We start from the raw sequence: 26154 nt of genomic DNA on the forward strand, positions 1-26154 counted from the left end.
GAGTAGCGATCGTGTTCTTTTTACGCAAATAATATAGACTACCGTTCAAAGGTTTGCTGTCACTCAGAAATGTCCTTGTTTCTGAAAGAAAAGCATTTTTTTTGTCCAATAAAATAACATCAAATTGATCAAAAATACTGTGCAGACATTGTTAATGTTGTAAATGACTATTGTAGCTGAAAACGGCTGATTTTTAATGGAATATCTACATAGGCGTACAGAGGCCCATTACCAGCAACCATCACTCCTGTGTTCCAATGGAACGTTGTGTTATCTAATCCAAGTTGATCATTTTAAAAGGCTAATTGATCAGTAGAAAACCCTTTTGCAATTATGTTAGCACAGCTGAAAACTGTTGTTCTGATTAAAGAAGCAATAAAACTTATTTAGACTAATTGAGTATCTGCAGAATCAGTATTTGTGGGTTCGATTACAGGCTCAAAATGGCCAGAAACAAAGAACTTTCTCCTGAAACCCGTCAGTCTATTCTTGTTCTGAGAAATGAAGACTATTCCATGCGAGAAATTGCCAAGAAACTGAAGATTTCGTACAACGCTGTATCCTTCTCCCTTCACGGAACAGCGCAAACTGGCTCTAACCAGAATAGAAAGAGGAGTGGGAGGCCCCGGTGTACAACTGAGCAAGAGGACAACTACATTAGAGTGTCTAGTTTGAGAAACAGACACCTCACAAGTCCTCAACTGGCAGCTTCATTAAATAGAACCGGCAAAACATAAGTCTCAACGTCAACAGTGAAGAGGCGACTCCGGGATGCTGGCCTTCTAGGCAGAGTTCCTCTATCCAGTGTCTGTGTTCTTTTGCCCATCTTAATCTTCTCTTTTTATTGGCCAGTCTGAGATGTATTTTTCTTTGCAACTAGAAGGCCAGCATCCCAGAGTCGCCTCTTCACTGTTGTTCTTTCAAAAACAAGGACATTTCTAAGTGACCCCAAACTTTTGAACAGTAGTGTATCTCACGCTAAAAGGTCAAACATTACCCACCGCAATTCCATATACATTCCCTATAGTTTATTTCAACAAAACGTGTCCACAAATCTATAAATTCAAGGGAACCACACAATTGTTTGTTGTTACTATACAAATACCGGTCTCGCTTTAAATTATGTGCAGTTTATATAAGGCTTCATAAAGCCTTCATAAACATTACATAAATGTGTCACAAATCATCTATAACGGTATGTCCGGCTCTATAAAGGGTTCATAAATGTGGCATATCCGTGTGACATTACCAACATGCTGTACCTCCAGCAGGCAGAGAGGCATTCTACACTATTCACAGCCCTGTGAAATGTTCAATGTAACTGCATTGCTGGACTTTTTTAAACTTAATGTATTTGTATTGTTTAAAAAAGAAAAAAAAAGAAAAGTAATCTATGGTTTTAACATGTCTTTAACGTTTATTTGTTTTAGCTGTTAGTGATAAATCCATAAGTGTTAATGCACTTGTGTTTGCATCAGTACGCCTTTATGTATGTGTTATGAATGGCCAAAGGTGTCTGACTTTAAATTAAGTACAGCATTATGCGATATAGAGTCCTAATCAAATGCAATTTTAYTTGTCACATACAGGTGTTTAGCAGATGTTATTGCGGATGTAGCAAAATGCTTGCCATGGATGTGTTTGAATGACAAAAGGTGTCTCAATTCCAACAAAGTATAACAGGACACTACATAAAGTGCCAATAAATAGGTGACTAACATTCTGCTGATTTATGAAGGTTCTCTCATGATCCACAGGGTAGGGTTTTAGAGGTATTTAAATGGTTTAATGGACCTGCAAAGTGTGTGTTTGTGTGTGTGTGCATGCATCAGAGCCAAGATGATTTGGATTAATCCAACCTGAGACTATCGCACCGGGTATTCCTCTTGTGTTCCCGTGCTGTAGACCAGGGCTTGATTACAACCTGTTACAATGGTGCCAACATGTTGTGGCTGATCTTTCAGTGAGGGAGTGGGTGAATGTGTCAAAGGCCTGACTGGGCCCAGCACCGCACGGTATGGCTCGTTATATTGTTGAGTGTGTGTTTGTTTACTGAGGAACATGTAGGAAGCTAGAAGAAAGCCACTTTCAATGTCCKTATGTTGGGGGCTTTCATCAAGGTAAGTGGTTCTTGGTGTAACGTCATCCCCAGGTTATTGCACACAGCACATATAAGCCTGGGATATCAACCATTCAAAGTTGGCCTTAGTGGGAGTGACCATAGAATTCTATGGAAGTGACCTTACCGAGTACAGTATTTGTCATCCTTTGCTAGCAAAAACATTCTCCCTCATCGTCACTCGTCAACACAGCCACAAAGTCATAGTTATGGCTAAACCCTGCCCATTTAATCCATTTAAACAATTTATCTTCTTAACATGTTATTTTAAACCTAACCCTAACTAAAGGCCAACTTCAATGCGTTGGTCCACCATATCTTCCACGCATCTGGGCGGAGGTTTCTGTGAATGAGACGACTGTAGGTGTAATGCGACTGACATGACTTCCCTTTAGAGTGTGTGCCCTCCTTCAGCACAACATGTCATCCTTTMTAAAGCACATTTACATTATATTTAACATAGTGACATTCTACATTTGACATGTATACACCCTTCATAAAACATGACATAYGGTTATAGATRCTTTGTAACATGTTTATGTAGTGCTTATGGAGGTATTATGAAGGCTTTATGAAGCCTTTATAAGCAGAACATAATTTAAAGCGGGTTAACCCTAACCTAAATACCACTTCCTAATTCCAGAACCGTAAATCAGTTAAGTAACGTGAATAGTTGGTGAAAGACAAACTGGTAATCTGCCCACAAAACAGTTTGCACCCTATGCCCAGACCAACCACAGCAGACCAGACGAGACAGGCAGCTTGAGTGAAACAAAACAAAGTGAGGGCATGATTGTAGACCAGGGACAGTATGTGTCTGCTCCTGCTGCATCACCAGCTGTTATTCAAGTGGAGCAGAACCGTCCTTGTTTGACCGAGTGGGTATCGGGAGTCGTCTGTGTCTCGACTCGAGCCTTTGAGACTACGGCCGGGATTCAATCCAACGCGTGTTGTAGAGCGCTTGACGTTTATTGCTATTTTTCAATTTTGAGCCGGCATCTGCAGAGTTTACCGTGGACACGATCTCTGTGAATGTCAGGAACATTGCATTTAAAAAGGCACATTGTCCACAGCGCTTTCACCCGACACCTTGTATTGAACTGCGGCCTATGTTAACACAATGAGTTTAAGCCAAAGCATTAGCTTGGGAAGGTAAGACAAGTCTTCAGATCCCTGCCAAGTTCTCATCACAACATGTGTTGATTGCTCACCACACTACCTCATAAAATAATCAGTCATAAAATAATTTTCACCTGGTGTCAGCTCCGTTGCCCCCTAATGTACTTTCCATTTCTGGAATTTCTATTCTCATGTTTCAAACACATTTGTCTTCAGGCTTCACATAGTTGCATTCCCCAATTGCTGATCTACTACCTCTGCCAATGGTTGTTATGGTTCTGTTAAGTACAGCATGTACTCACACGAGTACTGGTATGTATCATCTAACGTGAACTTGGGGGGAAAAAACACTAAGCTAACAAGCATAAAGAGTTCTCATGAACACATGTTTTGAAAATATACTTTATCCATTATCCAATGAGTACAGAACAGCAAATATCTTTGGTGATACATTACACTTACAGTACCTCATCTGAATTTAAATACACAGCAGTAAACAGGTTTCSCTCCAACCTTTTWATGAGAGTAAAGTACATGTTGGATAAAAAATGTCATGACATGCCTGATGGAAACAGATTTGTTTTTGGTAAACTTTCCAAAAGTTGACAAGGTGGGATCTTTTTGTGTCTGTAAAWYCAATTATRCGAGAAATGTCGGTGGAAACGCGTTTATGCGCAAATGTTGATATAATAACCATCGTATCGAAGTAAACTTGGAGTCACGCGATGACATGTTGTGTGGTCCTTCCATTACGACTCATCGAGAAAGCACACCGTTTATTAAGCTACAGATTAAATAAATTGAACTTCACAGGGTGGTGAAAGTGCAAGTTAATAAGCTTGATGCTCCTTTCCAATAATTATCGAGGGTCTTACTCTGGTGACATGATCATCGATGCTTGGCTGCAGTTTGACAAATAAAAATTATTTTGCTCTTTTGCCCATAATAATCATGTAGCCTATACGTGGCTATAGCGCACGTGCCAATACCAGAGTAGACACACTCCTTATATAACAAAAATTGTGAGAAAACTGTGAGAAAAAAAATTGTGAGAAAACCATATGTAGATTTCAAAATGCAATGAAAAAACATTTAATTTGTATTTTTATTAGGTACATGGGATTTTAAAGCAAAAAATATTTGTATGTGCACTACGTCATCACGCACAGCCTTTTATCTGCAACAAGTCAATTTGATGGAAACACATTTCTGGTTGGAAAATGTGCATATTGTTTTCATGCAGATTTTTGAATATTTGCATGAAAATCTGACGCCAATTAGATGGTAACCTAGCTAGTGACTAAAATGTCACGTGACAAAATAAAATCTAAACCATGCAGTAATGGACAAAAACATCAATGTAGCAAACATGCTTAAAGTATGAATGTACCATATGGAGGAGCACAGTAGCTACACAAGGTTAAACGTCGGTGACATCACAATATGTCCATTTTGTGATGTGTACGTTTTTCTATATATATATATATATATATATATATATATATTAGATTCTGTGGAACCCAGAGTGGCATGCTGGATCAATTAGTTAGCCAGCTAACCTTGGAATCAATTTGACCATGCCCATTTCAAACTTGTCTATATATATAAACATATATATATATATTTAGGCAAGTTAGTTGGCTAACTCCTTGATCCTGCTTTGTAGTATACCCTCAGGACTACCTGACAAACAGTGGCAATTGTTACTGAGTGGACTATCCTGGCTAGATAAATACACAATGAACCATAATTGACATGCAAGCGAAGGGGCCCTATTCAAGCAATCCCAGTAACCAGACATTATCAATACAAAAGCATCATGTTTACAGTGGAAAAACAGGAAAAAAAGGATTTCTAGTAAACACAAAAGAGCCTAGAAAATAACAGAAATATAAGTGCAAGATCATCACCTTTGTACTGACGTAAGACGAAAGACACAACTAAACATAATGGCTAAGCATTCTGATTAGCTATAAATTGTTTTAAAAATCTAACGTAAAAATGTTGTAATCAGATTAACTGGACCCAATCTGATATGTACCGTAGTAGGTTTATTAGGCCCACAAGTTCATTAGTACATCCGGAGGTTGTGCCAAGAGATCCATGCCAGTTGTCTTGTTACTCAATGACCTGCACAGACCGGTGAGCCGCGCTGGTGATGTCATTCACAAAGGAACCCTTATTCATCCCTTGCTGTAGGACACATGATTAAAATAGACATTAGATTCCCCCCTTGATACTGACCCCCCCCCCCCCTTGACAAAATAATACGTTATGGCATAGTTACAGTTACTAGCTCACGCCAGGTTTCTCACCAAGTGTTGCCCAAGTGAAGCTGAAATGTCAAGCAACTGATGGAACAGATCAAGACCCAACTATAGTCATTAGAAGTTAAAGAGGACTAGACAAGGGATAAGATGTCCTAGGTCTGCAGAGCCTAGTCGAACCTGTTCCTCTAGATTCCTCGGCTGTGCCATTTCAGCACCCCTATGGATCATGTGCATCTAATCTTTTGCAGGTGTACAGAATACCACCAAACAGAACATAATCTCCCCATCCGTCCTCCACTGTTTTGGATAATTACCTGACTGGGGGGGGGGGCGTGGATTAGGTTCACAGAACTGAGGAAATAACCTCGACACACCCTCGACACACCCCACCCAGTCGAGTACAGACAGATACTGTGGATCTCTACTGTGTTTTCACAACATAAAAAAGGTGCCAGCAGAAATAATAGCAACTACCTTCAGGGAAGGGGTGATGAGTCATCACACCGATTACCGTATTTGACCTGACTGAGCCTGCCTATTCAGATTGTCCTTTCTATTGCCTCCATTGTAAAACCCACCCAATCACATGTTGTCTTCGCTTTCATTTGGTATTGAGGCGTAAACTGGTAGGTAAAACGCATGTCTGACAAAAGAGGTCAATATCTGCAACAGGGATATCACATTGCATCGTACAAAAACAGAATTTGTTTGAAATATCAGCCCAAAATTGKTACCTTTTTTAGGAAACTCTGTACGTCCTTCTCTGACCAGAGGCTGTAGAGGAGCACACCTGCAGCTTTGCTGGCCTTTGGGAAATCCCTATCAAGAGAAAGAACAATCCATATAAGACTGGGGTATTCTTTCTATTATCCTCAAACTCAAGGCTCTGTTATCTGGGTTCTTTAGAATGTCCCCAAAGTGGCTGCCCACAACTGTTAGAATTTTTCCATTTTTCTTTATATAGTATTGTATATTGCAAACTGCTCTAATGTATTGTCCAATAGTTACAGTGAACCACGGAAATGTCTTCTGCCCCAGGCAGCACACACACAGTTGAGACGAGCACAGGGTCAAGCTGCAGTGCAGTGCCCCTGGAWGGAGAGCATGTTGTAGGGTTAAGGGCCTTGCTCAAGGGCCCAAAGGTAGGGGAATGGGAGGGGATTATTATTTCATTTTTGTTGACAATTTTAAACACAATACAACCACACATGTGGATACAGTACAATGCCATTCAAATCATTGAGGATGACACAAAAAMGTTCAAAACACGTATTTCCATTGTGGTCCTGTTGAAAATACATGAAAAAATAAAAATACACAAGATTATAACACAAAAACAAAATACATTTCAAATACATCTCATCAGTAGGGAGGAAACAGTAAAAGGAATAAGATAGATGACCAAGTATGTGCAGTTTTAAAGCGTTTTTCCCATAAAACATTTCTTAAGGTTTACCTTAAATCTCCCTAGCGTAGGGATGGATTTTAAATGGATTGGTACACCATTCCATTCCTGTGCACCTGACCAGTGTTAAGGAAATAGCTTTTTTCAGCTATGCTTCTATAGCGCACCGGTCTGATATTGGCAAAAAAAATAAAATAAATGGCTATGAGTCTAAAATGAAATGAAAATAACCAGACAGGTAACTGGTGGCAAGGCCATGTATAACTTTAAAAAACATTCACAGTTTGATCTGCACCACCCGGAGATCAACTGTAAAACAGTTCAGTTCCCTGAAAATATTAGGACCAATGTGCGTCCTAGGGCTGAGCATGAGTATAATTCTCATCAGTTTATTTTGGGCTGTTTGAAGTTTGTCTTTCAGATTTGTTGTTATGCCACTGAACCATGCGATACAAGCATAGTCATAGTGGCACTGGAACAGAGATGCTGCCAGGGTCCTCATAGTCTCTGTATCCTTGAGGATGTGAACCCAGCAGCCCTCCATCCATTTGCCAGACTAACTACGGCCAAATGTTTAAAAAAATTGCAATACAAAATATTGGCCAGGCCTTACCTGTTCTTGCTCAGGTCGTTAACTGAGTTGACCAGCTTGTTGGTCAGCAGGGGTTTCCCCAGCTCAGGCTCCTTCATTAGCAGACTGTGGCTGGTTTGGCACGCCATGGCCAGGGTGTCATCAAACTCTTTCTCTTTCTTGGTCCATGAGCTGAGGATGCCAACTAGCTCCGGTAGGGTCTGTCGGGCTTCAGACAAGACACATCCTATTAGGTCATTCACCTCCAGCAAACGCACGCGATGAAGTGTTGCTAATTCAACCACAAAATGTTAAAAGCTAAAACCACCAAAGGTCAGGTGTAAATGAAATGTTTAATCCTCTCTGAAGGGAAGGGGAAAGTGAAGGGAAAGGGTATACCTAGTCAGTTGCACAACTGAATGTATCCAACCCAAGCACCCAACCGCTTAGAATCAGAGAGGTGGGGGAGGGCAGCCTTAAAATACCAGGAGAAAATTTGCTTAGCTAAACTGGCCCAGCGAGATGTTTGCTCTCAATGCAAACTACACAGTCGTTGAAACAAGGTTTCCTCTGACCAAACATTTTCGGTTCCATCTGTTCTACAAAGAACAGGGCTATGATTGGTGTCCATGCTCACCCATGGTGCTCTGAAGGCGTTGGTTCTTGGCCAGGTTCCCTACCAGAGACACAGCAGTTTTCTGGAGGCTGGGGTTGGAGGATTGCAGCAGGGGAGAGATGTGAGGCAGGCCGTTCAGCTTCTGCACGATGCTCTGGCTCATCACACTAGACACCTGTGGACACAGAGATGAAGACATTATAAAAGGGTCTATGAAGGGTTTATAAAGAATATTAAGTGAGACCATGATGTGAATGTTGTTTTTTATACACACATTTGGTGCATGTTTTTCTCTATACATTTGTTGCATTTAAAATACTTTTTGTGTGAATAAATAATGAAATAATCAAAATGATGAGTATCAATTTGTAAGTCGCTCTGGATAAGAGCGTCTGCTAAATGACTTAAATGTAAATGTAAATGAGTGTTGTTCATACAATGCCTTGGTTAGCAATGAGGTTCTGCAGGGCTCCAGAGCAGGCCTCCAGGGTCTCTTCTCTCTGGCTGGACCCCAGCAGAGACAGGTAACTCTGCATGGTCTTGGAGTGGAAGAGCCAGCCTGCTCCTTTCGGGTTCTGCTCCTCCATCACAGGGTAGTCAAAGTGACTCTACAAGAGTAAAAAGAGGAGGACCAAGTTATTATCAATCATCAGATTTTTTTTAGGTGATGGAAAATATACGACGGAAGTTGATGTACATGTAATTGCCGTGTGTAATGATAAAAAGTGTATAGTTCATTCAATACGATATGTTGCTATTGTGTATCCGTCTCTCTCCGCTCTCCCTGGATTTTATTTGACCTATATGCCTGTCTCACCTCCTGCTCCTGGACCTTGCTGCTCTGTGGGCTGAAGCACCCAATGGGGCCGGTCTCACTGGGGGTGTTGGCCCTGCTGGGTGTCCTGGCCAGGGCAGTGATCCTGCTGAAGAGGGCAGGGGCTTCACTCTCCAGCTGGAAGCTCAGGTTGTGCAAGACACACACACAATTTTCCACAGACTGACACAGACAGAGGCAAAAGTATTAAAGGGTTGGTTAGCTTAGCATGTACTGTATCTCTATTGTAGCACACACATGTTCATAGTATGATCCATCCAACTCCAAGTTAGAAAGTAGGTAGCAACAAACATGTAACCATTAGAGAAAATGTATTCCATGAAACGTTCACATGTAGTTCGAGCTAGACTTTCTATTATTGCGGAATAATTATATTCCATGAATTCAACATTACTTGTTTAAACTTTATTTTAAGTAATTCAATGTTGCATGCTCACCTTGTCATCTGGCCTCTCTGCAGCCACACAGCGCTGGACGTAACTGACCAGAGAGTCGACGAGGCCTCGACAGTTACGCATGGCCTGCCTGTTGCCTTGAGTCGCACAGCTCAGGTTTCTGTTGGGGCAGTCGGGGCAGTCGGGGAAAATGAAGTTAAACTGGTCTTGTCATACATCAGGTAAAGGCAGGTCAGGCCAGCATTGTATAGTCTGACAGTGGATAACAATACAGACTAGAACAGAACAGTACTTTCATCCATGAGTGACAGTAAGAATTTGTATTATGCTATTTACCCAATCCTCTGAGACTGGCACAGACACAACTTAAGAGGCTAGGAGTAGTATCGAGAGTAATCTACAGGTTCAGCCAGTGCAGTGCCACTGGATCAAATTTAATTAAGCGCTTCGCTCAATGCCAAAACAAGCGTAGATGGTACCTGGGATCTGTCATCATGAGCCCCTCCCATTGCCAGTTCATAAGTCTGTCTCTCTAACTTCCTGGCTAACTGCCTGTATCCATCTGCGCAATGTACACTCCTGGTCTACAGCATTGATTGATGTGTCTCACCGTAGACATGCCGTAGCATGGTAGAAGACCTCTGGGTCCTGGTTGCTGTTTGTCTCATCTCCAGTGTATGGTACTACCACAGTCTCAGTCAGGACAGGCAGAGCACTACGCACCAGCTCTGGCTTCAGACTGTCTGCAGATGACAGGTTCCAAAGGAGACCTGAAGAGAAAGGACAAAGTTGCAGTAGTTCAGTGGTAGTAGAAGCAGCAGTTGTTGTTCAAATAGCTGGTACCTGCTACTCTTGTGGCATTATTACCATCGATCTTAGCAAGCTCAACACAAACAATACATTCAACACAAGCAATACTAGATAGCCAACACAGTGTACATTGATCAAACTGTCATGACACGGGCACGGCGTGTACTTCCCAAAGCATAACCAGGAAGAGAACAAAAGCCTGCGCACCCTTCGAGTCCCCACGACCAGGGTTGACACGAAATATGAGGTGTTTAATTTTCACTTAACTACAGTACAGCTCTGTCATTGTCACTCATGTTRCCGCTACCGTCTCTTATAACCGAAAATAACTTCTAGACATCAGGACTGCSATTACTCACCACGAGTTAGCAGAATCCTTTTTTTCCTTTCACGTGTCTGACGAGCGCGACGCGAACGATATACTGCTTTCTYGGGAACAGGCCCAGATATCCGTGATTTGCGTGAAGAGGAGGTGTAGAAAAAGGGGCCGAAAGGGAGGGCTGCCTTCTGAGAATTCGTAGGTGATCGAATAAACCCCCACTTTCTTCCATTCTGCTAGCAAACTTGCAATCTTTGGAGAATAAAATCAATGACCTACGCGGAAGATTAAACTAGCAATGGGRCATTAAAAACGGTAATATCTTATGCTTCACGGAGTTGTGGCTGAACGACGACACAATCAACATACAGYTGGCTRGTTATACRCTGTWCTGGCAGGATAGAACAGCGGCGTCTGGTAAAACAAGGGGCGGCAGACTATGTATTTTTGTAAATAACAGCTGGTGCACGATATCTAAGGAAGTCTCGAGCTATTGCTCGCMTGAGGTAGAGTATCTCATGATAAGCTGTAGACCACACTATCTACCTAGAGAGTTTKCATCTGTATTTTTCATAGCTGTTTACATACCACCACAGTCAGAGGCTGGCACTAAGACAGCATTGAATGAGTTGTATTCTGCCATAAGCAAACAAGAAAACGCTCACCCAGAGGCGGCGCTCCTAATAGCCGGGGACTTTAATGCAGGGAAACTTAAATCCATTTTACCAAATTTCTATCAGCATGTTAAATGTCCAACCAGAGGAAAATAAATTCTGGACCACCTCTACTCCACACAYGGAGACGCATACAAAGCTCTCGCTCGCCCTCCATTTGGCAAATCTGACCATAATTCTATCCTCCTTACAAGCAAAAATTAAAGCAGGAAGCACCAGTGACTAGATCAATAAAAAAGTGGTCAGATGAAGCAGATGCTCAGCTCCAGTACTGTTTTGCTAGCAAAGACTGGAATATGTTCCCGGGATTCCTCCGATGGCATTGAGGACTACACCGCATCAGTCATTGGCTTCATCAATAAGTGCATCGATGATGTTGTCTCCACAGTGACCGTACGTACATACCCAAACCAGAAGCYATGGATTACTGGCAGCATCCGCATTGAGCTAAAGGTTAGAGCTGCCGCTTTCAAGGAGCGGGACTCTAACATGGAAGCTTATAAGAAATCCCTCTATTCCCTCCGATATATATGAATCAAATCAAATTGTATTAGTCACATGCGCCGAATACAACAGGTGTAGACCTTACAGTGAAATGCTWACTTACGAGCCCCAAACCAACAATGCAGTTTCTATTCCCTCCGACGAACGATCCAACCTTCAAAGCATCAATACAGGACTAAGATCGAATTGTACTACACCGGCTCTGACATTCGTTGGATGTAGCAGGGCTTGCAAACATTACAGACTACACAGGGAAGCACAGCTGCGAGCTGCCCAGTGACACGAGCATACCAGACGAGCTAAACWACTTATATGCTCGCTTCAAGGCAAATAACACTGAAACATGCATGGGAGCACCATCTGTTCCAGAAGACTGTGTGTTCACGCTCTCCACAGCCGATGTGATTAAGACCTTTAAACATGTCAACATTCACAAGGCCGCAGGGCCAGACGGATTACCAGGACGTGTACTGCGATCATGCGCTGACCAACTGGCAAGTGTCTTCACTGACATTTTCAACCTCGCCCTGTCCGAGTCTGTAATACCAACATGTTTTAAGCAGACCACCATAGTGCCTGTGCCCAAGAACACTACRGTAACCTGCCTAAATGACTCCCGACCCGTAACACTCACGTCTGTAGCCACGAAGTGCTTTGAAAGGCTGGTCATGGCTCACATMAACATCATTATCCCAAAAACCCTTGACCCATTCTAATTTGCATACCGCCCCAACAGATCCACAGATGATTCAATCTCTATTGCACTCCACTCTGCCCTTTCCCACCTGGACAAAAGGAACACCTACGTGAGAATGCTATTCATTGACTACAGCTCAGCGTTCAACACCATAGCACCCTCAAAGCTCATCAAGAAGYGAAGGACCCTGGGACTAAACACCTCCCTCTGCAACTGGATCCTGGACATCGTGACGGGCCAGGTGGTAAGGGTAGGTAACAACACATCCGCCACGCTGATCCTCAACACAGGTACCCCTCAGGGGTGCGTGCTCAGTCCCCTCCTGTACTCCCTGTTCACTCATGACTGCAAGGCCAGGCACGACTCCAACACCATCATTACATTTGCCGATGACACAACAGTGGTAGGCCTGATCACCGACAACGACGAGACAGGGAGGAGACCTGGCCTTCCTCTGACACCGCCTGATATAGAGGTCCTGGATGGCAGGAAGCTTGGCCCCAGTGATGTACTGGGCCGTTTGCACYACCCTCTGTCTGCCTTGCGGTCAGAGGCTGAGCAGTTGCCATACCAGGCAGTGGTGCAACCAGTCTGGATGCTCTCGATGGTGCAGCTGTAGAACATTTTGAGGATCTGAAGACCCATGCCAAATCTTTTCAGTCTCCTGAGGGGGAAATAGGTTTTGTTGTGGCCTCTTCACGACTGCCTTGGTGTGCTTGGACCATGTTAGTTTGTTGGTGATGTGGACACCAAGGAACTTGAAGCTCTCAACCTGCTCCACTGCAGCCCTGTCGATGAGAATGAGGGCGTGCTCGGTCCTCTTTTTTCCTGTAGTCCACAATCATATCCTTTGTCTTGATCACATTGAGGGAGAGATTGTTGTCCTGGCACCACATGGCCAGGTCTCTGACCTCCTCCCCCTCTTTTACACCTCTGCTACTCTCYGTTGTTATGATCTATGCATAGTCACTTTAATAACTCTACCTACATGTACATACTACCTTAACTAACCGGTGCCCCCGCACATTGACTCTGTACCGGTACCCCTCTGTATATAGTCTCGCTATTGTTATTTTACTGCTGCTCTTAATTACTTGTTACTTTTATTTCTTATTTTATTCATATTTTTTTAAACTGCACTGTTGGTTTGGGGCTCGTAAGTAAGCATTTCACTGTAAGGTCTACACCTGTTGTATTCGGCGCATGTGACTAATACAATTTGATTTGATYCATATATATCAAAGATACTGTAGCTATGTACTGTTGCTAGTCAAGAACCAGGGTAAATATTTGATTACACAAGAGCCAGTTGATTGAACACAGCCTCTGGAAGACCGAACAATAGTGAGAGCAGGCTGGTCTAGCCTCCAGAACACAGACTATTGTGAGATGTCTCACCTATCAAGTTCCCCTGGCACAATGCAGCACAAGAGAACACCGGTGTGACCGACAGCAGGATCTGATCAGGGTTAAGGGGAGCGTGTTTAGCGGGAGTGTTTTCCTGTGCTCTACGGCACGAATACATTTAATGTAAATATGYATGTTTTGGCATCAGAAAGCAACACAAGCGTGTTTCGCTTTCATACCCGCTTGCATTCACACTGGGGCACATGTCTGCATTCTGTATTGTCACTAGACGGAGAAGCGTTGTGTACAGGAATAGAATAGTTTTCTCTACCTGTGAGTTGTTTCTGTGTCTCAGTAGAGTCTGTGTCTCGGAGCAGGGCCAGTGCCTCAGTGATGCCCCCACAGCGCTGGACCTCCTCCTTGTTGTCTGCATCTTTAAAGGCCAAGTTCCGCAGGGTGGCGGAGGCAGTCTGTTGGACCTGGGGACTGGGACTCCTAAGCAGGTTCACCAAAGGGGGGATCCCTTTGAGCCGCAACACCTGAGAGACATGTAAAACTGTTAGACATCCTAATTCAGGACAGTGTCCTTCAGGACAGGACAGAGTTGTTTAATCCTGGTCCAAGAGACCCAGATGCGTGTCCTCACCTCCTGCTTGGCCTTGTCCTCTGAGTAGGTCGCGTGTTGGATGACGGAGGCTCCACAGAGCTGGTAGTTCTCATCTCCACTGGACAGGTACTCCACCGCCTCCTTCATGGTTATATCAGCTATCTGACCATTACCATTAATCCTGTTGGGAAAAGCACATACACGTATCAACACCTGTTCACAAACATTTGAAATGCACTCATCAAAGCCCAAAGCAGCATTTACACACCCACTCATTCCACTCACCCCGCTTCACCCTTGCTCTTCATCCCTGATATCTTGGACTCGGCCACGGAGAGGTTAGAGGGTGCCCTCTCAATACGACCTTGGCTGCTGGTAATCTGGCCACTACTTTTTGTCTGACGCGTGCCAATCAACTGGCTGTTCCTTTTCTGCACCCCATTACCTTTGACAGCGACCTGAGAGGAGCTGTTGCCATTGGAGATGACCTGACTGCTGTTCCTCTCGGACAGGAAGACGCTGGACCTGTTGGGCTGGAGCTGCCGGGCGGGGGCCGAGGACTGCTGTTGCTGCTGCTGCTGCGTGGTGATGGTGGTAGTAGTAGTAGTGGTGGGGAAGGGGGCCAGGTCAGGCACACTGCGGCTGCTGTTGTGCTTGCCTATGGTGGGGCTGAGAGGGAATCGTCTCTCCCACTGGCTGGAGCTGCTCATGTTCCTCTGGACCGTAGATTCCTTGGAGGCCACGACCCTTCGCTTGGTGCTTTTCTCATAGCTGAGCTGCAGGACGAAGTAATTGAGTAAATGCTAGCAGACACAAAACAGGAATATTGCAACACTTTCAACCTCATTCCAAAATCATAATACACACAAAGGCGTAGACCCACTTTGGTGAAGATAAATACTGTGTACGGTACTGCATTTAATCAATCTATTGTTATTGATAACTATTCTAGACTTGTCTAATTGGCAGASGGCAGTGGGAAATCAGAACTATTCATATACGATTTGTAGTGGGCACCTCTCCWGAATAAGATTTATGTTACATAAACAGTTGAGACAGGCATCCTCATGACTGGACAGGACAGGCCGAGACACACTACATACAAACAGAASGTTTTGTGAATGCTTGTTTTTCTCACCGACTCGGAGTTGTGTGAGACATCATTTGTAAATAATGTGTTAGAAATGGTTTACAGACATTAGTAATAGTATTAAGTAATAGTAAGGGTAATGTGTGACGATAATTKACAGTTTAACCTATATAATATGTTGAGTGTCAATATGGATTTCTTTCTCTCTTTGGTCATGAACAAGAATGAAGGCCTCCAGAGCTCGGTTGAGGTGGAAACTTGGCATGGACTAGATTTCCGTTTGGACTACTCATCATGCCTCACCTGTGTGAGGTGGATAAGTGAAAGCACACGATTGAGACAAAGATGTCAGTTTCAACAATGAGTCAGGTGCCATTATGGGAGGATGCCTCACTTTTCTCACTTGTGCTGGAGAGAAAGCTGAACAACACTCCCCAGATTTCTGGAGCAATAATGACTGGGCAGTATCGCACATTCACACCCAGTCCTGTGGTTAGTCAGTCATCTCCAGCACCTGGTTACACCTGACTCAGACTCTCATGACAGACTGGTCACATACATTGAGTAGCTGGCCATGTGAGATATGTCTCTGGGTTCCGAGAATAGTCTCAGATTTACTACCCTATGATGACCATGGCACTGCTTTCATATTAATATCCACTGTGCCTAAAGCTGTAAAAGAGATTTTAGGGGATTYTTGTTGTTGTTGATCACCACTGACCCATAATTTGTCCTTAAATGATATACTGCTAAATACAACTGATAAWCCAAGCACAGTTATCAAAAWTATGGGACAATGTTTTCTATCTTTGTATTTAAAACAAAAGGGAATGTGATGTGAAATATGAAAAGCTTCATACCGTTTTTGAGAGGCCATTTGTACCATTAAAGAAGGCCCCTCCATTGAGACTGGTAGGTGACTTAAAGGAGTCAGCGAATATGTTGATGTACACAGGACCTACGGAGAAAAACAAGAGATTGTAAATGGCTCTTAAAATATGTTAATATTAGTTATCACGGTAAAATATTGAGTGTGAGAAAAGAWACACTGTTTATTGCTTTGATATGATTAAATTGAGGGCTTGAGGAAGCAAGTCTCCAAGCTGTAATGACTAATACGTTTGAAATCTTTAATCACATTACGAGATGCACTGTGATGAGAGATGCAGTAAGTATGTTTTGCCATGTTTTTCCAACTGTCAAACATCAAACGTGTTTYGTTTTGGTGGGACAAAATGCAATTTTGAACATGTTCCATGTGAGCCTGCCAACCAAGCATTATACCTATTTGCTGTTTTGACAAAAACAAATGATTGGTATTGTACTGTTAACGTCATTGTCATGCCATCCACAGTGTCTTATGCTTTTAGATAATAAACAGGGAACTTATGCATTCTAGTGAAATATGTATTGTAAGTCGCTCTGGATCGGGGTTAGGCTTAATTCAGAACTTAGGAACTGACTCCCATTCAACTCATGAGTTGAAATTCAAATTWAAATTGGCCGCACCCCACAGGAGGTATAACTTGAATGACATGAAGTAGAATTTAATTCAGTGCAATTCAAATAAATTCCACTCAGTCATAAAACATGAGAGTTTCATTGAATCTGACAAGTCACACTTCCAGATACCAAAGAATATTTCACTTTTCTCTGGAAACAATGTTCATAAACTATTTTAAGTGCTTAGAATACCCAATTATGTTTCCACCAACCATTTCATTTCTTAGGCTTCTTTTGAAGGCCTCTATGACATTAAAATGCCTATTTACTCTGTTCCATCTGACCGTGCAATCCGCTGTCTCATCAGCCCAGCCAGGCACTTTAAAAACTTGATCTCCACTATAAAAAGCATCTAGACATTATCYCACATTTCTTTGAGACTAAGATTTAGTTTTCAACAGCGGAGATTTGTATAAACCTTGCTATCTGTCTCTCCAACATTTTCAACATTGTTTCAATATTCAAATTCGATCTCCAGCTGTTCCATAGTAAGGAACGTGCCGGRAGTCAGGACGAAACATCCAGGCAACATTTCTCAGCTAGTCGAAATCATGAATCAGCTGGCATCATTTTTATGGATATATACAAAGAAATGTCAATTGAAAAAAGGTAAAACGAAATGAAGGGCAGCTAGTTTGCAGTCTTTCCAGCTTCAGTTTGAAGTGATTGTGTTAGCTGTGTTGTTGGCTAGCTCCTCTGAACAACAGTGTCCTGATGAGTGAKYACATTTTCTATGCCAGGCGAAATTGYGCCTAATTAGCTCATTGTTATGGATGTATMCAAATAAATGTCACTAGAAAACAGCTTAAACAAATGCAAATGCAGCTACTTTGCTGTTATTCTGGMTGCACTTTTAATGTGACTATAAGTTAGCCGTAGTTGGCTAGCTAGCAAGCAAGGGATAAGAAMGTTGCAAGCCAGTATGGTAATGGAACATTTAGAACGAWTGACTGGATYGTTCTAAAGATACATAACAAGTATTTTTGTTCCATAGATACAGAACAAAAAGACTGAAAGACTGGGTCGTGTCTCTGGCAACCGAACCGATAGATTGAACGACCAGCCGGCTTGGGTAGCAACCCTAAATTTGTGTCGGGACTATATTTTGTGGAAGAATGAAATAGTATGAATAAATGAATSAACATTWAAAAAATCTGAAAACATTTGAATCATTATTAGAATATGTTGGTAACCCGTTATAATGCCCTCAAAGCCGGTGTCTGGAGGAKATATCGGCACGGTTTGCSGGCCCTCAACAACACCCCCATGCCAATATATCCTCCAAACACCGGCTTCTCTGGCATTATCACTTAAATAGGGTACACCTAATATAGAATAGCAGAGGCATTTGAATTTCATTGAATTTCACTGAATTCAATTCTATTTCATTTCATTCATATTATAATTGCAACTATGTGTGATGTTTACTACTTCAATWMAAATTAAATTCACATTCAATAATTGAATTGGAATTTATGAGGCATTCTCAATTAAATYCAGAATTGAGCCAAACCGTGCTCTGGATAAGAGYGTCTACTAAATGACTCAAATGTAATGTAAAAATCGTTYGGCTATAGTACTTAAGTAAAATAATTTCTTATTTGTTGTATGTTTGTAAATATTTGTCTTGAACTTGCTTTCTTGAAATTGTTTTATTGTGAGAGCTTTGGTGAGTAATTTTTCCAATGTAGGCTACTTATTATAATAAATACAGTTGAGTAAGATTTACAAATGTAGGCTACGTAGACAGTTAGTGATGGAGAACATTAGCTATAGTCAATTCTCAATTTCCTTTAGAAAATGTAGAACAGGCCTGAGTGGTGTGGACATCATTCTATGGGTGTGGACATGGCCTTCCATGATGTGTAATGGGGTGCTCATTGCAAATATATTGAAGAGGTAGAATTCAAATTGGCCTCTGATGTAGATGTTAACGACATTTTCATGAAATTAAGTTGAGTAATAATACATAAAATGTATTCTAATTAGTTTAGAAAATCAAAGATTTAGGGCGCTGGTTCAGATGTGCCAGCACAATGGCATAATACAGTGCATGATAATCCAGCATCCTGGCATTGACATTTCCGACAACAGAGGGGCTCACCTTTGCAACCCCTAGTGTTGCACGGTACACCAAAATGTCGGTACTTTTCCGACACTACAACATGAAAAAACGGTTTGGTACTAGARTTKTGTTACTTTCGGTTRATCTATCAAATGTATCTCACATTTGGAAACCAACAAAATGTATTTAATTTATTAGAATATTTATTAATTTGCCCAAGTTTATCATAAAACATGAACAGAATGCATCAGTGATTCATATTCCCTGCAACTTTCTGAAGAGGCCACGGCACAGGAATGCCCCCGTCTGTGTGTGTGTGCGGTGCGTATGCGATGCTAATCATTAGCGATGCTAATGATAACCGTCTTCGGGTAAACGGAAAGGCTTTCTATCTGCTACAAAGTAGCCTACCTGGCAGAATCATGATTATTTCCATCAATCCAGATGGACATTTGTTTTGCAAACTCCATCATGTGTGTGTGCGCGCTACCGAAACACTGCTAACCAAACAAAAGTGGCAAGTGCATGCTCACTTGAATTAAAGCTGCAWTATGTAACTTTTTGGGAGCTCCGACCAAATTCAAATAGAAATGTGATTTATAGATCTGTCATTCTCATTGAAAGCAAGTCTAAGTTTCGATGGTACAATGATTTTCTACACTATACTTGCTTGCTTTTTGTCACATATTGTAGATCTCTTTTCTATCTTCAAATTAATTGGCACACACAGTCTGTGTCATCATTTTAAAACAGTTCCTGTTTGTTAGGATTYCTGAGAAAATCAGATAATTTACATTGAAGCATAATTGTCTCCCAACTTTCATTCGGACGCATTTTCCTAGATTCTCTCTTGTTGAGTGTCCCACACAATATCAATTCTATTGCASTTTTTCAACTGGTGCTCTACMCAAGGCAGGAAGACACTACTGCCATATTCTCCAAATGTGGAAACTTGGTGGATGGGTAAGGAATGGACAATGACAGCTCTGTCAATGATTTTGGCATCAAAAGAAGAGGGGCAYAGGTAGGTAGGAATCTACAGAGATTTTGGGGTTGCCAGGTTAAGCATTCCGGTATTTAAAAAGGATTGGAGGACATGTGTTATTCTCATGAGAGAAAAACTCATCCATGTTTCCATTTTGGAACTTGCTGGCAATGTAAAGTTGGCTGAAAGTGCAATCACTTTTTAATGCTGTTATTTACTTTTTCTATTTTGTGACTGGCTTTGCCTTAGCATTTTTAAGCAGTGGTACATTATTCCTCTTAATGCTCTGATGGATGGATGTGTTCCTATCCACAATGACTTGCTTGAGCTATACACYGAGTGTACAACACATTAAGAACACCTTCCTAATATTGAGTTGCTTGAGATGGTGGCTACTTGTTTTTTTTGTGTGATGAACTTTGCTTGTGTTGAAGATTGTGTTGAAGGGGGAAATCTACATTCAAAATCTGGAATTGAAAACCAACCAGTAGTCTGGCCTGCTCAGGTCCCGCTACTATCCAYCTCCAGAAGGCAGTGGGGTTCTCTGTTAGTCCAATGGCTCCCCCATGTTCCTTTTACCAACTAATGGTTTTTCTCATGGGCTTGGTCAAGTTGCATGAATGAGAACTTGTTTTGTGTTTTTGGCATGACTCAGAAGTCTGAGAATTCTTCTCTGATGTTAGCCGGTAGAGCTTTCATGTCTTGAATGTGGATAGGAATCCACCTTGCGTAGTTTGTTCTGTCCAGTGCAAAGAACCATGGTGCCAAGGCTTCTAATATTTCAACAGAAATACCAACATCTCTAGTTCTGTGCACACAGAGAAAAATCATCACAAGTCTTAAATTTCAAGAACAATGTTCCAGAACTGGAAGGTTTGATACTTGCTTTGTATGTATCAAAAGAAGTGCACGTGGACTCCAACAGCCAAGCATCTTTCAGGAGTTTTGACAATGAAAGCAAAGTATCTTGATGATTGTGCCTGTTTTGGTAAAGTGTGCTGCCTATACAGTAAGTATGAGCCTGCTGTCCCTGAAGTTTCCACCCCAGCATATGAATAACCAGCACCTCAYAACATTTCCTGTTGGTCCCCTACCAATTTCCCTAAGGACGTCCTTTTGTTAGCTGGGTAGCTAGCTAGATTTAATATTATACACTGAACAAAAATATAAAACGCAACATGCAACAATGTCAAAGATTTTACTGAGTCACAGTTCATATAAGAACATCAGTCAGTTGAAATGAATTCAATAGACCCTAATTTATGTATTTTACATGACTGRSAATACAGATATGCATCTGTTGGTCACAGAAACCTTTAAAAAGGGTAGGGGCGTTGACCAGAAAAGCAGTCAGTATCTGGTGTGACCACCATTTGCCTCATGTAGTGCCACACATMTCCTTCACATACAGTTGATCAAGCTGTTGATTGTGGCCTGTGGAATGTTGTCCCACTCCTCTTCAATGGCTGTGCAAAGTTGCTGGATATTGGCGGGACCTGAAACACGCTGTCATACACATCCATCCAGAGCATCCCAAACATGCTCAATGGGTGACACGTCTATGAGTATGCAGGCCATGGAAGAACTGGGACATTTTCAGGAATTCTTCCAGGAATTGTGTACAGATCCCTGCAACATGGGGCTGTGCATTATCATGCTGAAACATGAGGTGATGGCACGGCAATGGGCCTCAGGATCTCATCACGGTATCTCTGCGCATTCAAATTGCCGTAGATAAAATGCATTTGTGTTCAAAGTCCGTAGCTTATGCCTGCCCATACCATAACCCCACCGGAACCATAGGGCACTCTGTTCACAACGTTGACATCAACAAACYGCTCGCCCACACGACACCATACACACCATCTACACGGTACAGTTGAAACCGTGATTCATCCRTGAAGATCACCCTTCTCCAGCGTGCCAGTGGCCATCGAAGGTGAACATTTGTCCACTGAATTTGGGTACGACGCTGAACTGCAGTCAGGTCAAGACCCTGTTGAGGATGACGAGCACGCAGATGAGCTTCCCTGAGACAGTTTATGCAGAAATTCTTTGGTTGTGCAAACCCACAGTTTCATCAGCTGTCCGGGTGGCTGGTCTCAGATGATCCCACAGGTGAAGAAGCCGGATGTGGAGGTCTTGGGCTGGCGTGGTTACACTTGGTCTGCAGTTGTGAGGTCAGTTGGACGTACTGCCAAATTCTCTAAAACGACATTGGAGGCGGCTTATGGTAGAGAAATAAACATTAAATTCTCTGGCAACAGTTCTGGTGGACGGTTGTGCAGTCACCATGCCAATTGCACGCTCCCTCAAAACGTGAGACACCTTTGGCATTGTGTTGTGTGACAAAACGGCACATTTTATTGTCCCCAGCACAAGTTGCACCTGTGTAATGATCATGCTGTTTAATCAGCTTCTTGCTATCCCACCAGTCAGGTGGATAGATTATCTTGGCAAAGGGGAAATGCTCACTCACAGGGATATAAACAAATTGGTGCACACAATTTGAGACAAAATAAGCTCGTGCATATGGAACATTTCTGGGATCWTTTATTTTAGCTCATGAAACATGGGACCAACACGTTACATGTTGCATTTATATTTTTGGTCAGTGTATGTTGCCTGTTGTTTTCCTTTAGCTAGGTAACCAACAAGACTAATTATTTGAAGTGAACAAAAACTGCGGCTAGCTTTTCTTGACATGGCTAGGGTTATGTAAAAGCCCATGTTAGAACGACCACCTCCGGTTTAAAGTCATTTTGAAATTATCCTTGTTCTCAATCAATTAGCTATATAATGCAACTCCTTGGGTGTGTTGGGATTTTTTAAAGCTTGATAACATGTTTTTAACCTTTTAAAAGACATTTGTCATGTCGTAGTTCAACAAAAATGGTTTATAGATAGATTTATGCCACTTAGGTCACATTGCTTATTCAATATAATGGCATATTGTTGAAGGCTGGTCCATTACTCACAAATCCACTATATGTTTTATTATAAATGGCAACAAAAATTCAACAGTAAYATCCCCTTTACAAAATCTGATTCAGTATTGGCGACTATAATGGATTATTATGTTAAAAAGTATCAGGGTTCCATGCCCCAATTTTTGGGCATCCATTCTAATAGCAATTAACACATCCCAAAGAGAATCTCTTACAAATGTAAGGCTTAAATCCACTGGGTAACAGTTTCATATCAAGGTGATATTACATAAATCGTAGCGTAATGTGAAAGCCTATGTTAGTTCAAGGTCATATTCAGAGAAAACAAGCCATGTTCTCAAAAKATTTGCTCTATATGGTAACTCCTTGGGTGTGTTGGCAATTTTTTAAACTTGATAACATAACAGGTTTTTAACCCTTTAAAGACATTTGTTGAGGTGATTCATGTAGTCGTTCAACAACATTTGAGTGGTGTACAGGTTGATTTCAGGTGTTTCCTGGCAATTTCTTCCACTTTAGGCAGGTTGGCTATGAAATATAAGACTGCTCCAGTGCTACTTACAAATACACAAGATTTGTATTATATATGGCYACAAAAAGTCAACAGTAATGTCACATTTCTAAAATCTGATTCAGTATGTGGCCATATATTGGCTCGTGTAAAAAAAAATCGGGGTGCTTCTAATATCAATTAATACATCTCAAAGAGCAACTCTAACAAATGTGACGCTTTAATTGCTCTACGGGTTTCATAACTTTTTGACGTTAAGCAGGAGCACAATGAGGAAAAGAAAGTCATCAATAAGTCGATGCTTGTATTCATTCAATAGTAAAGGATTCGAAATATATATCAGTTGGCCTAAATATGTTTATTTTGATATTAAAATGACAAATATTGCACTTTGTTAACTTAACAGACTTTACGAAAGTGKAGTTGCTGATATTTTATTCGTGCGGTTTTCATATTTGACAATGAATACGCTAAATCATTCACAACAATGCACATCGTATGTAAAAAAATAATAATAATGAAACCATAACCAGATTGGACTTTAGGTCAAATCAAATAGCATACAAATAACTTATTAGGCTATCTATGTTTCTATAATAATAATTAGGCCTCTGCTTACTCGTTGGGGATGTCGTTGGCGAAGACACAGATCCATTTTTACTGTACTTCGACTTGCCCCTCTTGATGGTTTGCACCTGATCCAAGACTCGCTGCTGTTTGGACCGAAGTTTCTTATCGGACGGCAAAGCAAGAGATGTCTCATCCACATTCCCGATGGACATGGCCGATTTCAACGGGTCCATTGTCATCATGAAGGTCCGTTTCCAGCTGTAATTCGAAAAATGCGACAGTCCGTTCCTAGGTCTGTACAGGTGGCGTTTGTACGTGCAATCTAATATACAATGCACCTTGCCCTGCCCTGAACAATGAACCACGCCCATTATAAAGCAATACCACGGTTGTGGATGTGAATGAAGAAAGGGTTCATTTTACTAGTAAATATTAGTCTTCCTGTGCGGCTGCTGACTGAAGATTCTGTAGAACAGGGGTCTTCAACCTTTTCTTGCCCAGGGACCCTCTCCCAGGCAAACCAGGCCTGGGTAATAATAACAATATGCTCAATAATAACATTTGATAAATAAACTGAATTCACTAGTGATCACTGCATTCATCATAAGACTGTTTAAGTTAGCCAACATCCATGATGTGMTCTCCACCCAAGACCAGACCCAGAGCAAGGTCGAGAGTTCAGCAATCAAATAGTCAGGCAACTGGTGGAATTAATAATTATGCTCTTCACACCTTTCTGCACTGTGACTACTTCTTCACCCTTTTGACTCTCAAGATGTTCATGAATAGATMATTCTGTACCGTCTTACTCAATATCTCTCAAGCCGGTGACACATTTCTAACAAAGTGAGATCGGCAAGGCTAGGTGTGATAGACAGTCATATTTTATATGAGGAATGTGTGAGAGCAAAGGTCACGCTCTGGAGCAATGAAATTGAAATGAATTACATTGGATATAAGCCTTCACGGAGTCTTGTGTAAAAACACTCTCCCAAATGTGATATTGAATATGGTGAACCTATTTGTCTAATGATTCTTATCTCTTTATGACGRTCGATCAAACAGCACCGATTTTGAAGGACAAAGGCCGTGAGAATAGCCTGGGAAAATACCCAATTCAATTGTCAGATTGTATGCTGTTAGGCCAGGCAACACTTCACTGGCAAAATGCGCTGGTGTAGACAAAACAAAGCAGCACCACACCCATGGGCACAGCTTGGCGCCCTAGGGCAGTTATTGCTATGGGTGGTGGCCAAACTATACCTGACAATCTGCGCCAAGCATTCATTTCCCACTTCTCAGGAAACCCTCAAATGGATTTAGGTGTTGATGTTCAGACATGTTAAATGACTCATTAGAGCAGAGTTGAACTTTTGTGTTGGAAGTAACAGCACTTCTATCCTTCAATCATACCATCTATGCATACTTACGGTTTGTAGTTTCCAACAGTCAGTGGTCGGCTATATGATTATTACCTTGTAATAAACCCAAATGTCAGTGGAAACAAAACCTATATATGGGAAGTAAATGTACAAAAAGTCCATATTTCAAAATACATCTATTTCTCTTAAAGTTCAAGATCTTTGTGTGTAAGTGTTTGCATTTCCAGCAAAGACTATACCACAGATGGGAGACATCACATGGTTAATCATTGAAAGCTATATCACATGGGTCACCTTATCTTGCCTGTCTATTTGTTTGGTTTGCCATTAAAATTGTATTGCCATCCTCAGGTGGTCAGTATCTGCTACATGTGCAACATTGCCCTCTAGTGGTAAAACGGTCCATTAGAACCACAAAGAAATTGAGATATCTTTATACCGCACGACTCCAAAGTGAATGGTGCACTGTGACTGGAATCGAACCCACAACCATTGGTGTTGCAAGCGCCATGCTTCTACCGATTAAGTAAATATGAACAGAATGTCTGAAAGACTGTAGGCTCTACCAAAGCTGCAGCGTCAATGTGTCATTGAGTGTTGATTCCCGTGTGGCTCAGTTGGCAGAGCACRGCACTTGCAACACCAGGGTTGTGGGTTCAATTCCCATGGGGGATCAGTCTGAAAAAGTATGCACTCACTACTGTAAGTCATTTTGGATAAGAGCATCTGACAAAATGTAAAAAAATTAAAGTGGATTGTCATTCATTTGCAGATCCTAAGAAGTAATCACACTATAACAAACACAGTTCACA

The 26154-nt window shown here is 41.8% G+C and overlaps 1 protein-coding gene across 1 annotated transcript; it reads right to left on the minus strand.

The window, feature by feature from the left end:
* Positions 1-4767: 4767 nt before the first annotated feature.
* On the minus strand, positions 4768-24293 carry LOC111969729 (plakophilin-1). Its single transcript, XM_023995953.2, has 13 exons — positions 24010-24293; positions 16239-16336; positions 14574-15064; positions 14328-14469; positions 14013-14220; positions 9941-10100; positions 9373-9490; positions 8918-9097; positions 8538-8708; positions 8122-8275; positions 7527-7713; positions 6243-6327; positions 4768-5431 (listed from the first exon to the last, which is right to left on the minus strand). Exons 1-13 carry the CDS (start codon positions 24200-24202, stop codon positions 5357-5359), a joined length of 2262 nt encoding a protein of 753 aa, XP_023851721.1. The 5' UTR covers positions 24203-24293; the 3' UTR covers positions 4768-5356.
* Positions 24294-26154: the final 1861 nt, after the last annotated feature.

The sequence above is a fragment of the Salvelinus sp. IW2-2015 genome, linkage group LG11 (assembly GCF_002910315.2).
Source record: "Salvelinus sp. IW2-2015 linkage group LG11, ASM291031v2, whole genome shotgun sequence".
NCBI lineage: Eukaryota > Metazoa > Chordata > Actinopteri > Salmoniformes > Salmonidae > Salvelinus > Salvelinus sp. IW2-2015.